Source organism: Hippocampus guttulatus, chromosome 5, assembly GCF_054856545.1.
Source record: "Hippocampus guttulatus isolate MCC_2025c chromosome 5, RoL_Hgut_1.0, whole genome shotgun sequence".
Lineage (NCBI taxonomy): Eukaryota > Metazoa > Chordata > Actinopteri > Syngnathiformes > Syngnathidae > Hippocampus > Hippocampus guttulatus.
Window position 1 is genome coordinate 2,422,875 of NC_141265.1, and position 16,015 is coordinate 2,438,889.

Consider the following 16,015-nt stretch of genomic DNA (forward strand, 5'->3'; position numbering starts at 1 on the left):
TGCCACTGAGTAACCCGAAATGAAATTCAAATGTTTTAGTTAGGGTTTGTCTTTTTCTCTTTCTTTCTTTTATCGCTTAATGTTTTTATTTAGTGATTCAGTTTTCAATTATTTTGATGACTGAGAAAGTTTAAAAAAAGCTATAATGTCTATTTTTTGTTTCTATCACAAAGATTTTTGTGTGCATGTGTGCGTGTGTTTGTGTGTGTGTCTCTCTCTCTCTATCTCTATATATATATCCATCCATCCATTTTCCGAACCGCTTGATCCTCACTAGGGTCGCGGGGGGTGCTGGAGCCTATCCCAGCCATCTCCGGGCAGTAGGCGGGGGACACCCTGAATCAGTTGCCAGCCAATCGCAGGGCACACAGAGACGAACAACCATCCACGCCCACACTCACACCTAGGGACAATTTAGAGCCTCCAACCAGCCTGACATGCATGTTTTTGGAATGTGGGAGGAAACCGGAGCACCCGGAGAAAACCCACGCAGGCCCGGGGAGAACATGCAAACTCCACACAGGGAGGCTGGAGCTGGAATCGAACCCGGTACCTCTGCACTGTGAAGCCGACGTGCTAACCACTGGGCTACCGGGCCGCCCATATATATATATATATATATATATATATATATATATGGATAGATATAGATATACTACACACACACACACACACACAAACTCGCCAGATTAGATTTCAAAATATTTCGATTTTCCAAGTAAAAGTGCGTCAGAATTTGTCTGATTCTTGAGTTTAAAATGTTTTCATAGTGTTTCCATTTTATTTACACTTGTTAACTTATTTCAACCCTAATACCATAGAGCACATCATTTTTAAACTTAAAACATGACCTGAAGTTTTCATAAACGATTTTTGAAAAAGACAGTTTGACGTGGACCCAAATAATATTTAAAAGAGGAAAAAGTGGTCCCTTTTGTTTAGCTGAGCTCAGGAAAAGGGACAAAAGACAATTTTATAGCTCCCATGAAGGCATTTTAACCAACCATCTGTGGCGGTTGATGTACAAGATTCTTTCCCAGACTTATTAAGCCACGCATTCCCATCCAACATCCCAACAGAGTTGGCACACCTCATCTCTTCCACACACACTCAAAGACCGCTGGCAGTCAATCAAGGCATCGTGTTTCATCAGGCAAAAATACTAATGAAAAAAAATTCAACAGAACATCAGAGACTGAAAGTCTGGGAAAGTTCGACATTTACAGTACTCATTCATCAACATTGTCGTTTTTCATGAAAAACTACATAATAAATATGTGACACATTTTTTTTTCACGTGCAAATATTGCTTGGTCTGTACTTCATTACCAAGCAACCATCTGAAGTACCTGTTATCAAAAGCTTTGTATTTCTTTGAATGAACTGTGCTATCGTACTTTGCACCATTTTGAGATGGCAAAAAAAAAAGTAACTATCTGCTTTGTGTTCGGACATAGTTATCAAATCCCCATACTGTGCTGGTTTTCATCTCACTCAAAAGATGTTGATTAACTATTCACGAGACGGACAGATTAGTGTTTGTGAGTCAAATCAGCCCGCACGGATGTGCACCATTGTTCAAAGATTTTGAAACTTTTTAGTTTGAAACCTGGGTTTGACTGCTCTCAACCCAAATTTTCCCATCTTCACTAAGTTGCAACCTCCTTTTAACCCTTTCAGGGACAGCAGTTACTACCGTGGACAGCTTCTCATGTTATCTGGTGACAGGGTGCATGAAAGAATGAACTGAGCATTTTTTTAATGCACAGAATCGTTTTAGACATATGCACATAGCAATGTGCAAAGTACATTTCAAAGCACATTATTCGGAGAGAGACTTAAGCACTCAAGAGAGAAAGAAAAGCAGCACTATTGCTGGTTGTGGTCAAAATGCTCACCACAAAAAGCCACATTGTTTCAGAGATGATCTGTCACATCTAGAAGGACCCAACGGTGGAGATCAGCACATCAGCTGTGTTATCTGAGATTTTCTGAGATCAGCAGTTCAGGCATCTCTCATCAAATAATTGTTTTTCACAGATTCACACTTCAAACTTGAAAAGGGCCCAAAACTCAGGCAAACTCAGCTATGCTGACTGTGGTCTGAATGTACTGAAACTGAACTGAACAACTTCTTCACTTTAAACATTGTGTTGCTCTCTATCTGGCAAATGGCAGTCAGCAGTTATGGCAAAGGAAAGCCAACAGTTTGATGATGACAGTAGTGGTCGTGGTAGGGTTCTACGGAGCCATAAAGGGACATGGAATAAAAATACATTCCCTTGCAAAGTTTTGCTTTCCCTCGCGAAGTTTTCCGTTTCCTCGCGAAGATTGCGTTCCCTCGCAAAGATTGTATTCTCTCGCAATCTTTTTTCTTTTAAATGCGCATTGATGTACTTCCGCGTCAGCTTGGCTAATGTCGACTCTCATGCGCGGCTGATTGAGAGACGACATTACCTTGGGGGAGGAGAGAATCATGGAAGAGGACTTGGAACTAGTGATGGGACGAGCGACACTGGTGCGTTAGCACAGTGCCGAGAGCTCAAGAGTGAAACCCTGTATTGGTGCGTGTATTGCTTTAAGAAAGAATCACATGACCAATCCAGGACCTGAATCGTTTGAATGTGCTGCGCCAAAGTGTGTTTGTAAGGACACAAACTGTATCAACATGTCGTGGGTTTGTTGGCTGGAGTTTTGTGAAATTATGGCTCGTTCTAGGAAGTTTTCCCCAGTGTGAAATAATTTTGATCTTCGTAAATCTTTTTCTCCTTTGAGCATTGTTTACTGTTATATACAATTTTTTGCGGTGGTGCATTGCACCCCCCTTATCAGTAGTTTATCAAGTGAATGACCTGTTATACATATGACAGTCAGTTAAAGAGCCTTACAGTTGCTTTATTCATTTTATCTTATAATTGCGAGATCCTCCATAATTGAAGTCCAACGCTGCCTGTCAGAAGCAAACACACCCAGAAACCAAGACCCTTTACAATATTGGAAATGGAACTAGAAAACATATCCACATCTGCATCAACTTTCATTTAAAACTCTCTGCTCACTATCGTCATCTGAACGATGTGAAAGAGTATTTTCTGAGGCTGGGGAGCTGGTGTCTAAGAGGAGAAATCGCCTTGGAGCAGAGACACTCCAAAAACTTTTGTTCCTCAATAAAAATTCAAAAACTAATCACTTTAGATTTTTTTTCACATGATTTAACAAAAATTTTCTACATAAGTTAAAAATCTGAATTGTAACTCAAATTTGCTATATTTTACGCACCAACTCAGTTTAGCATTTACACAAACAAAGAATTTCTTTACCTGCAATGATTTTATAACTACTGCAGGGGTCACTATTGGGTTACCAACACAGTGTCAACAAAGTGCTGACACAGTTTGTGAAGTGAGTCAATACACTCCTTGAGGTATCATCGTCCCATCACTACTTGGAACTTGCGGTCAATAAATGTCCCTCACATGAGGGAATACAAAACTTTGCAAGGGAACGCAAAACTTTGCGAGGGAATGCAAAGTTTTGCGAGGGGACACAAATGTTTTTTTTTTCCTTCCATGCCGCCTTAGGGACTCCGTAGGGTTCTGAGGTTAGAGTAAAGACGGGTACTTTTATGCCAGGGGAGTCCACGTCAGGTCTCCGAGAGCCCCTAGCCAGCCTGTTTCAGACTTGTGTCATCAGACTTCTGCAAATCTTGCCAATGAACTGATCATTTGAATCATGTGTGTTGGAGGAGGGAGACATCTAAAACAGGCTGGATAGGGGCTCACAAGGACCGGATTTAGGCAGCCCTGCTGTCGGGTTGGCACTGGCATTCATTCAACCACCACCACGGCCTCATATTGCAGCAATATTCAGGCATAGATGCGTGACTCAAGAATCTATGGACAATTCCCGAAAGCTGAATCCATGCATGATTTACAGTCCATAGTCACGCGATTGATCACTTTGATGAGCTTTGGACTTTATTCTGTGAGATGAAAATCCAGTTTATCTTGTTCACAGTTGAAATTTCAATGAACAAGGCACTTAACCCAACACAATGCAATGGCACAGTCCCAACTCAGACGGATCTTTTCAGAGCCTAAATTGAATTTGCCCATGCAGTACAATTCAGAAATGAACATTTCCGTGAAGGAAAACAATGGTGGGCAATGTAATGTTCGTTGATGGATCAAGGTACTGGCTACAGAAACTGGATAGCAGGATCAAAGCACAGAGTCACTGTGGAGAACACGACGCAATTTGCTGCTCAGATCTTGGAATGAGATTCTGGAGCCAGCAGCGATTCGATATCTCCACAATCTGGGATTTGATTCTATTCTCCAGGCAGAATCACAACACTCTCCCCCGCAGAGCCAGGATAATCAGAGTACTTGCACAATTTGGAAGTGGAGAGGATGGAACAGCCCGCTCGAAGTACAGACTTCAATGCAGTTGTACACTTGTGGGATCATTTTGGGCCTTCTGTATCTTCCAGGGTGACTACCACAACAATGCTGGTTGACTTTCACCATTCCTGTTTGAGGAATGGCTTGCCATCCCACAGCAAAATGCGGCCAGGCTGGCCAGCATGACCAATTTTTACACATTGTCTCGAGTCAAAATGGCGCCACGAGAGTGGCTGCCTTTCCAGCAGCTCCTATATTTTGTTGTTCTACTTCTTCCTTTCATAACTTCGCTGCTGTGAATTGGGAATTTCTCCATTGCGAGCCTAATAAAGGTTTTCTTATCTTATCTTATCTTATCTTATATATACTGTTGCCAGATGACCAATAGTTGAGGCTACAATGTATCAAGACAACTCAAAATCAGCTACGAGACACCAGATTTGTCTGCTTCCCGTCTGTCGGTTCAAAATCGGGCTACAGTTTTGATGTCAGCATCAGGATAATATTTTATTAAAACGAATCACTGATGAATATTAAAATGTCTTCAAATATTTCAAGCAAATTTACTGGACAATAATTGTTGAGCCTACAAAGAGGACTTCAGTGCCACACCAATCCAACGTCGACGGTTGGGAAGTCAGTCTGCGCCCACCGCATGGTGTAGAGCACACCGCTGTAAAGTCAGAGCCATTGTTGGGGCAACTGAGGGCCGTGTTCGGACATTCCATCACCATTTTTTTCTGTTGGGAGAAATTATCACTCTGATTGTTTGGTTACGAACTAGCAAATCAGTGCACGAGATGAGAACGGGAGAGAAGAACGCAAACGCACAGAGAAAAAATGTAGGAAGACAAGTAAAGGGTTTGAGCATTTTGTACTTTATTTAGATCTAGTTGCAAGCATATTTACAACATGGCCACATGGACGGAAGAATGTGAAGAGTAATTCATCAGCACAATTCAGGAGAGGCCAACATTGTACTTCTGTCAGGTAAGATTTATTTTTTTTCCCCTCCTCCTTCGAGCGCTTATCAGAAACAATGCGTAATTGCTTTATTGTTTGCTTGTGCTTTGGAATTATCGTTGGCTCTTCCTTTTCAAATCTATCTTATGGTAGAAGAGTTGAACATTGTATTTGTCCTTTTGAAACAGGGGAAGCAAAATAAAATTTGTTTTTCCATGGGGAGAAAAGGGATGTAAGCAAAAATGTCATGGTTTTCTTTTCACTTGTTGCTTACCCCTATTTTAAATAGTGCTGTTGGGATGAATATTCCTCACGGGATGAATAAAGTATCCAGCTATCTTACCATTTTTTGTTGATACAAATAAGTCCTGCTTTTTCGTTAATGTGAATGAATCACCCTTAGGTGGCTCCAGTGTACCAGTATTGGAGGGGGGGGGGGGGGTCCTGCTTCATTGAGGATAACCGAGTCCAGTGTAAGAGTCCAACATCCTCGGAGGTCGGAGGAACATCCATCACATCGAAAATGTGGAACATAGGCCTGCTCCATCAATGATTACAGAAGCACCGTGTAAAGCAGTATGAATATGAATATTTAAAAATGTAGGCCATTGTCGTTCAGTACCCCAAACAGAGATATTTTCTGCTATCTTGTCTTGAAGCAGCATTTTTCACAAATTGAAGGTGTTTAAGCTTGCTTGCTTCAAACACTATCTTTGTCAAGTTGGAGTGAAAACAGCAATCTATTTTTAAATTGACTGTGTTCATTAAGTACATCACAAATATGAATTCCTAAAGCAGCATTTTGAAGTTGGACTTTCATATGCTCCTCTTGTTTTTTTCCATGGCATTTTGGCTTCCAATACAGTACAATACGTTTCCTGTTTCAGTCCTTGAACACACACACACACACACACACGCACACACACCGTTGTCAGCAGAAAAAAAGGTCGGATTTTAGTTTGGACAAGATGTATGGAGAATTTATTCTTGTAATTGTAGAATATAATGCAAAACTTTGCATCTCCCAACTAAAACAGATGCAGCCTGAGCACTTCCCTCAGCAACATTCTGCCACTCTTTTGTATTATGCCATTCCAATTCAATTTTATGTGTAATATTTGCTGATTTGTTGGCCAATACGATGGCCGCATCCAAATCCGGAGGATATGCTGACATATCACTTCGAACAGGCCACCCAGTTCAACGGGTGTCCGCAGCAGAAATACAAAGGAAAAGAAAATAGATCTTCATTTTAGATGTCCAAAGGGTTTGTGGCTCCCGTGGTTTCTTTTATGAAATGGCTTTAAATGGCTCTTAAGTTGCTGACCCCAATGTAATATGTCCCTTCCCACTTGCTAGACGGTGATTGTGGCAGAGACAGTCTAACAGGCATATTCCCCTTTTCGCACATATAAGACAATTCCTTCTACGCATTTCTTAGTCACTTTTAAGGTGTGACCATTCTCCGATCGAGGCTTCTGACACACCTACCTACGTAACCAGTGAAAACTCGCAGAGCCATCGAAGATGTGTGACCCATTCACTTCTAAGGAATGCCTGCAAGTCCTAAATTGAGGAGTTTTCCTGAGACATGTGAATTCCATAGAGAGACATTTAGAATATATTTCACACCGTAAATGTGACTTGCGTATGGATTCAGACGTTATATAGCCTCGTGATTGTCCCCAGTGATGTGCACGGCACATCTAAGAGGCCAATAACAGGAGCATGGATACAGTATTTGCATTCTGTATTTAATAAATATAATCAAAATAATTTCATCAATGAACTGTGGTCATGACTGAATTTACATTTGGAGCTGTTCCATTATTTAAGAAACCATCCATCCATTTTCTATTGCTTATCCGGGGTCGGGTCGCGGGAGCAGCAGCTTTAGGAGGGAATCCCAGACTTCCCTCTCCCCAGCCACTTCTTCTAGCTCTTCCTGGCGGATCCCGAGGTGTTCCCAGGCCAGCTGGGTGACATAGTCTCTCCAGCGTGTCCTGGGTCGTCCCAGGGGCCTCCTGCCGGTGGGACATGCCCGGAACACCTCACCAGGGAGGGGTTCAGGAGGCATCCTAATCAGATGCCCAAGCCACCTCATCTGGCTCCTCTCGATGTGGAGATGCTCTACTCTGAGCCCCTCCCGGATGACTGAGCTTCTCACCTTATCTCTCAGGGGAGAGCCCGGACACCCTGCGGAGGACACTCATTTCGGCCGCTTGTATCCGGGATTTCGTTCTTTCAGTCACAACCCCAAAGCTCGTGACCATAGATGATGGGTGGAACGTAGATCGAACAGTAAATTGAGAGCTTCACCCTTTGGCTTAGCTCCTTCTTTACCACGACAGACCGATACAAAGTACACATCACAGCAGACGCTGCACCGATCTCTTGCTCCCGCCTGCCCTCATTCGTGAACAAGACCCCTAGATACTTAAACTCCTCCACTTGGGGCAAGATTTCCTCCCCGACCCGGAGAGGGCACTGCACCCTTTTCCGACTGAGGACCATTGTTTCAGATTTGGAGGTGCTGATTTTCATCCCAACTGCTTCACACTCGGCTGCGAAACACTCCAGTGAGAGTTGGAAGGCCCTGTTTGAAGGAGCCAACAGCACCACATCATCTGCAAAAAGCAGAGATGTAACACTGAGGCCACCAAAACTGACCCCCTCAACACTTAGGCTACGCCTAGAAATTCTGTCCATAAAAGTTATGAACAGAATCTGCAACAAAGGGCCGCCTTGGCGGAGTCCAACCCTCACTGGAAACGATTCCGACTTACTGCTGGCAATGCGAACCAAACTCTGACATCGGCAGTATAGGGACCGAACAGCCCATATCAGGGGGTTCGGTACTCCATACTCCCGAAGCACCCCCCACAGAACTCCCCGAGGGACACAGTCAAATGCCTTCTCCAAGTCCACAAATCACATGTAGACTTGTTGGGCGAGTTCGCACGTACCCTCGAGGACCCTGCTAAGGGTGGAGAGCTGGTCCACAGTTCCACGTCGGGACGAAAAACCCTTTTTAAAAAGTGTAACCACCACCCCGGTCTGCCAATCTAGAGGCACTCTCCTCGATGACCATGCGGTGTTGCAGGGGCGTGACAGCCAGGACAGCCCCACAACATCCAGAGCCTTGAGGAACTCTGGGCAGATCTCATCCACGCCTGGAGCCTTGCCACCGAGGAGCTTTTTGACCACATCGGTGACTTCAACCACAGAGATATGAGAGCCCACCTCAGAGTCCTCAGACTCTGCTTCCTCCAAGGAAGGCGTGGTGGTGGAGTTGAGGAGGTCTTCGAAATACCCTGCCCACCGACTCACAGCGTCCCGAGTCGAGGTCAGCAGCGCCCCATCCTCACTGTACACAGTGTTGGTGGTGCACTGCTTCCCCCTCCTGAGATGTCGGATGGTGGACCAGAATTTCCTCGAAGCTGTCTGGAAGTCGGCTTCCATGGCTCCATAGTTAAGAAACCAAGTAAGGCAACTGTTGTTTAAGCATTGCCCTGCAACGTTTCCCACTGTACACACACGAGCGCAGCATTTCTATTGATTTCACGACCGGCATACAGTATGTCAAATAAATGATTCCAAATCGAACTCACCATTTCCACCATTCTTGGACTGTAATTTTTGGGAGCTTCGCTTTCAGACACATGCCAAGCCACCAGCACGTGTCAGCAGATGCTTGGTCACGCAGCCATCCCCAGTGGAGAATGGAAGCAGTTAATTGAATCAAAATGAGCAATATGATGTTTCACCTGAAAGAGGCGCTAGTCCTTTGTAGAGTCTTCTGAATGCGAAGGAGAATAGAGAATACGAGAATTTAAATGTCACTCCACCCAGAGTGCGTACTTCAGTTTCTGTTTTAGGAAGCGTATGGCAAATGATGAAGCTGTGGTTCATTTTTCACTTTTTCATAAGATAAGATAAGAAAACCTTTATTTGTCCCACACTGGGAAAATTTGCAATCCACAGCAGCAGAATTGAAGGGGGGGGGGGGGGGGGGGGGTCTGGGGGGGGCGTAGAAAAGAAAAACAAAACAAAGTATTGCATGCACAAAATGTTTCAGAAAAAATGCAAGCAATAGATGTTTTTTTTTCCAAGATGGCACCTGAGTAGGCAGCCGCTGGCAAGTGCCCTTCAAGAGCCTTACTTTATTTTTTTTGTATTTTATTTTTTTTATTTTTGTGTTTTGTTTTGTAACATGGTGTTTGTTGTTTCGCTGTATGGACCTGATGCGGATTGTTTTCAGCGTTTTTTGGCCATGACATTCGTCAAAGGAGAAGAATCTGTGCTTGGTGGTTGCCAGTGGTGTCGTGGGGATTTTTTTAAGTGGGTGTACGCGATTCTGAGATGTTCTATATATCCATACAGAACATCAATCATAGGCTACAACACTAGTTGAACTAGCGTTAAATTTAATGTTTTACTACTCCAAAATAATCACAGGCCAACGTTATTAAGCATAACTCGCCTTAGAACAATGATCAACAATCATTTCAATAACCCGCAGACAGCGTGATTGAAATTGAATGTGGCGTCGGGAGAAGTGGGTGGACGGCGTACCACGCCCACTACACCCCTGGTGGTTGCGGCTTCTCAGCAGTATGCGTGTACCAGTACTGATTTTGATTGGGAGGAATGTCGGCGCCATTTGACTTTCCCTGCTGGACAGCCCCGGGGTGCTTGTGTTTTTTGTGCCTGTAATGTAATTAATGTAATGTAATTTTTCACAGTGCCATTTTGTTCAGCGCAAATGTCGGTGCTGTTGGACAGCCTGCGGCTGGATGGATGGATGGATGGCTTGTGGAGCGTCAGCGCAGAGCACAGATGTGTATTCGGAACTGAGAGTCACCGCTTGGAATTGAAGCGGATTTACATGGGACAGGAGCCAATTATGAGCCAATTATTTCGTCAATGGATGCTACAGCTTCTTGTTTGCTTTCAAACTTAGCTTGTAGCAGACATGTGCACATTTTCAGCATGACATCTCTGATCCAATGGCGAAAAGACACTTTTATTCTCTCCTCTTTCATCTATAACTGCTTCAAACAACAAAGTGTATGCAGAAAAAGTGGTTAAGATTCCATGACTATCTCTGTCTTATGTGTTGTGTTGAATTATTTTGCTAGATTATGTTAACCGTTCTGTTGATGGTACCCACAGCGGCATCCATTTTCCGAACCCCTTAATCCTCACTAGGGTCGCGGCGGGTGCTGGAGCCCATCCCAGCCGTCTTCGGGCAGTAGGCAGGGGACACCCTGAACCGGTTGCCAGCCAATCGCAGGGCACACAGAGACGAACAACCATGCGCGCTCACACTCACACCTAGGGACAATTTAGTGTGTTCAATCAGCCTACCATGCATGTTTTTGGAACGTGGGAGGAAACCGGAGCACCCGGAGAAAACCCACGCAGGCCCGGGGAGAACATGCAAACTCCACACAGGGAGGCCGGAGCTGGAATTGAACCCGGTACCTCTGCGCTGTGAAGTCGACGTGCTAACCACTGGACTACCGGGCCGCCCGCATGGACAAATATTATTTTTATTTCAAATTGATTTGTGTGTACTTCTAATATCCTTGGTTGGTAAAATGAATGGTGTAGATTAAGAACATAATTCAAATCAGAATATCTTCTGTGTCTGAAATGGATGTACTGTACAGTGATCACTCGCTATTTCGCGGTTCGTTTATCGCGGCTTCAGTGCATTGCGGATTTTTTCCAAACATATTCATATATATATTTTTTTCATATACATGGAGTACAATACTGTATATGTTGCTCTATGTGACTCGCTGTTGTTTTGCAGCTTTTCGCGGTCCATTTGTGGACTTTTTGCGGACTTAAAAAAAAATCTGTATATGTGTGGTTTTAGTCCCTCATAACCGCCATAAACGAGGGATTACTGTCGTCAAGTCTACGAAGTAAGAATTGGGTGCAGCTAAAGTAAAATGTTTTTGTCTACACCGGGGGGAAGGCAATGTGCTTGTTCTATAAGTTTCTCTCTTCCAATGTTTTCATGTTATTGGATTTTTTATTTGATTTTTGTCTCGGTGCTCTATTGAACCTTGCAAGCGCTTTTTGTTTCATGTATTGTTTTTCCTGGCTCCCTGTGAGCAGTGATTTCAGTTTATACTTTGCTGGTACGATTTTACCAAAAACATATTTTTGAAATCACACTTTGTCTGAGCATGCATTTTTTTGGAATCCAAAAAAATAATTTGATTTGGTCAGAACCTGACACAAACTGAAACAGGGTGCCAAATTACTTCATGCCACACCAAAAAAACAAAAAAAACCCCCAAAACGTTTGTAGATTTACTTGTGAAACGCTTGCACACGCAACATTGGGGCGTTTCGGCCTATGCAGTTAACATTATTTTCAATAATGCTGTCATAGGCTCTTGTAGATAAGATTAGTTATCAGGCCAACAAAATCAACTCACTATTTCTTTCCATTTTAATGTCTACGTGATAAACAGCTCAGCATTTGCATTCCACAATACAAAAACCCTACTATGATAAAATTAATTAAACATTAAAAAAAAAGCTTATTTGCCGTGCGCGTGTGTGTGCGTGTCTGTGGAACACGAACAACTTTAGTTTTATTTAGAAACTAAAATGATGAGATTTTTTCAGGTTGCTTTTCTTTGTAAAAACAAATATATATAATTTGCGTAAACAAGAATATTCCAAATCTATGGAGGCAGTGCTGACGTTGAATTTAAGACACCACAGCTGTTTTATATTATGAGTTAAGTAATTAGCCATTGCTGCGTCACATTTCCCAAATGGTGTACGATTGTGAACAGGCACCCGCACCCCGCCGCGATGGGTTATTGATTAGGTCCACTTGTCGTACTGTCTCCTCCTCTCTTTCTGACTCGGTTGCCATTGGTTCGCGTGAGGCGGGCTGCTGGGTGGCGAAGCCCGTTTCGGGGGAGGAACTCTGAGCGCACGCCGAGCCGCTGTGCATAAACACGCTGCCAAAGAGAAGAGAAGATGCTTTTTCTCTCTCCTGCGTCTGTTCACCTTTCTTCAATCAGAGCTCCGAACGCTATCCTTGCCGGCATTACGGACGGAACTTGCGGTGTCTGGACTGGCCCAGCACGGAGGAGGCGGCAAGAGGGGTTAGCGGAGGTCCTGCCAACAGCCGGTCTCGCCTAACTGTGGACCACTACGCGTCGGTATGGGTTCGCTGAAGAACGGACGCCTCCTTTCTACGACGGGGCTTCTGCTTTTGGTTTATTGCACGTCATCTGTCATCTCCAAAGGTAAGAAAATGGCTACTTCGCACGGACACTTGAAGTGACTGGGAAGAAAAAAAAATCCTCATGGCAATTCCTGTGTTACGCACCATTACATACGTGCAAAAAGTGCGAAAACGTGGGATTCTGCAAATATAACAAAGAAGCCTCCAGCAAAAAATTCCTCGTGGATTTTGTCGCTCATCCTCTTTTCTCCGGCTCTTGTACCACTTTGAGTTTTGTGTCCGGGGAGCGCAGCAGAGGCTACAGTATTCTTGATTGGCCACGCCGTCACGAACACCGTGCAGTGAAGTTCCCACACTATTTTCCCTCTACATTTTAGCAATGAATCACAGTCATATTCAGGCTCCCTTTTTTAATTTCTTGGTTATTTATATATTTTGGTATTTATTTACTTTCCTACCTGCCGGAGTTTTTTCATCATAAATCCATCTATCACCCTTGTCTGCGCTGCAGGCTGTGCAACAGGCATGCTGGTTCATTTCCAAGTAGGACCGATGTACTAGAATTCATGTGAGAGTGAGAAGATTATTTCATTTCATTTATATTTTTCAACGATACCCATCGGGAAACCATGGCTTCCCTGCATGGTATTTGGTGGGGCAATGTAAAGCTGGTTGTTTGCATGAGCAAATTTGCCAAGGTTTTCCTCCCTGTTTCTTACAAAGCGGGATTCGACAGAAGCTCGAACCCCAACTCCAGAAATATTGGATTCATTTCATTTCAAAATTTCTTTTTTGAGTGAAAACAGTTGAGAAAAAAAGATGAATGTAAGAAGAGGTCAACATTTTAGATTTCTCGATTTTGATGATTATTTACACTTGGACCAGACATGCAATTTGGAAGAAATCACTCTTTGTGAGAAGCCACCCATTTTTCTTGTATATAAAATCAAACAATAAAGAGCGCCGATTTTCTACACTCCGTGACATATTTGGGTTTCACCAGTGGAGACCAGATCAACACTTGTTAGAGGTGTAACAAAAATTAAAACAACTGAGTTGCCTATCGGGGAAAACAAAGCAATGGTGAAGGAGAGACAAGATGGGAAAATCCATCAGAACCATTGTACAAAATGGTTGTATTGAACATGTCAAATCTTAGCCAATACAACCATTTGGAATGCCCTGAAAAAGAAATAAACCACTGTTGCACGAAGTAACAGATGTCGAACAGGCAGACCAAGATAACTCGAACCACTGATAACGTAATGATTTTGAGAGGTGTAAATGACCCTCAAACATTGGTGGGCTCGAGAAGATTAACCAGAGAATGAGGAGATGCGAATCATGCACTGGTGAGATAAATTCAGAGGTCAGACTGGAATTTACCAGAAGAAAACGGAGGCGAGTCTCAAATAATCTGCGACAAGGTTTTATACCCTGAGACAAAGATTAGCCTCGACGCTTATGATGGAAAGGTTTAAGATTTGAGGCAAAAAAGGGGATATGCTCACGATCCCTCACGCAGTTGATCTGTGAAAGTCAGTGGGGGTAATGTCACGGCTTGGGCTTGCATGGCTGATTCTGGGAGGGATCACTAATCTTTGGAGCAAAATGAACTCAGAAGTCTACATAAAACATTTTGTCTGCCATTTTCAAGAAAGATGTATCCAAACTATTGGTGCTTAATTGCGTGTCAAAATGACGCAAAATACAACAAGGATCAGGAAGTTTGAGATAGGTCAAGTACATATTCAGACTTAAACGCAATAGAGCAGCAGCAAGAGAGAGACTGACCCGCCCCGCCTCCCAAAAAAGGAAGTTTAGATTTTGAAATCCATGTGCAACCGATTGATGTTTTAATGTATTAAAATATAAGACCACAAGCTAGAAATTGAGGAGGGGAAAAAGATATGGAGAGCTTCTTGCCAAATAATGTGACAAAAGATGAATAGCCTCCTTCCAATTAAAAGAAAGCGTCGTTAAAGTGAAACTCAGCAGCCCTACTTAAAATAAGGTTTATTGCTGCAGTTGACAGGCGATGAAACCTTAATAGCTGCCTCCCCAGCCCCTCAAAAACAGAATACTTGGCTTTCATTTCAACATCTTGGATTTGTGAAGCGTGACTTTCTGCCACCTTTTTATGTCAAAGCCAAATGTTTTCGGTCTTCAGCAAAAACCATGGCCTCACTGTGTACATAACCCATTTTCGTTAAACTTTGTGGACTAAAGCCTTTTAGACTCATTCCTTTTTCTAATCTATTCCAAATGCTGAATTACTTTTGTTAACCCATACATGGAACGTTTTCTCTGAAATGCTAATGATGCATGAATCATACGAGCACAAAACAGACCTGGGGTCAAAAGAATATTACTTTTATACCTTTGGGGATTAAAAAGGTTCAATCAGTTACTTATGAGTCATCCGGGAATCTACATTATGAGCCTGAAATACGTAGTGAAGACTGCAGGTTGGTTACCCCAACACTAATCCAAAACTTGGACTGCCTTGATGGCCTTTGTGTCCCAGTTTGATGTTTTAATTTGTTGAAACGGCAGGACGCAGCTTTCGGCGGGCAGTCATCTAGCTGCAGCAGAGTTGATCATTTATCATCACGCTATCACGACTCCGTATCACTATAGTCATTAAAGCATTTTATGTCACCGGTGAATGGTGAAGGAAATACGAGCCCAACACAGTCGTGCTGCTGAGAATGTCTCACTTGCGCCCAGTATGAAAATCAATAGCAGCCCCAAACATGATGGCTCTAATAGAACAGATACTGAAATCATCGTCCATAAAAGGGAGAGGGAAATGCATATAAAAAGGCAACTTGGAGCTATTGGTATTCAGACAGAACCGCAGTATACGACAGAGAAAATAAAGCAGTATTTTCACCCCTGTAGCATTAAATTGCACGTAATCCGAAAGAGCTTTCACAATGTCAACACAGTCTGAATGTCATTCTTTTTTTTTTTTGAAACATTTATTATGAATGGACAAAACTCAACCTATTTTTTCACTTCCTGTGAATAATTAGGCTTCGAGTGTTTGACATTCATGGTTGCCGCTGACCCCCCCCCCCCCCCCCCCCCCAGAACTCTGTGCGAGTGATTTAAAAAAATATATATATATATATAATGTGTTCCTATTCCCCCTTTTATTTATTACCCAATCACTTCACCGCCAGTCAAACCTAAGAGAGACATAAGGACAGCTTGAAAAAAAAAAGTCTTATGTCGAGCACAACGTGTAAATATCACACTCTGTTTGATTTGTTCTTACCTGGTCGTGTTAAATTAAATACGGCCAAATTTGTGGCAGAACAATTCAGGCTGGGGAAATACAATTTTCTGTTTTTGACCACAGGCTTTATATATTATATCAAACATGTTTGATAATGTCCATCAGGGGTGTGTCGACCTG

General features: G+C 43.0%; 1 protein-coding gene across 2 annotated transcripts in view; it reads left to right on the plus strand.

The window, feature by feature from the left end:
- Positions 1-12,388: 12,388 nt before the first annotated feature.
- Positions 12,389-16,015, plus strand: part of unc5db (unc-5 netrin receptor Db) — a 206,724-nt gene continuing 203,097 nt past the window's right edge. For both annotated transcript variants that reach the window (XM_086110673.1, XM_086110672.1), the window contains exon 1: positions 12,389-12,652. In XM_086110673.1, coding sequence (XP_085966799.1) covers positions 12,568-12,652 — 85 coding nt within the window. In that variant the 5' untranslated portion in view covers positions 12,389-12,567. The remainder of the gene's footprint in view (positions 12,653-16,015) is intronic.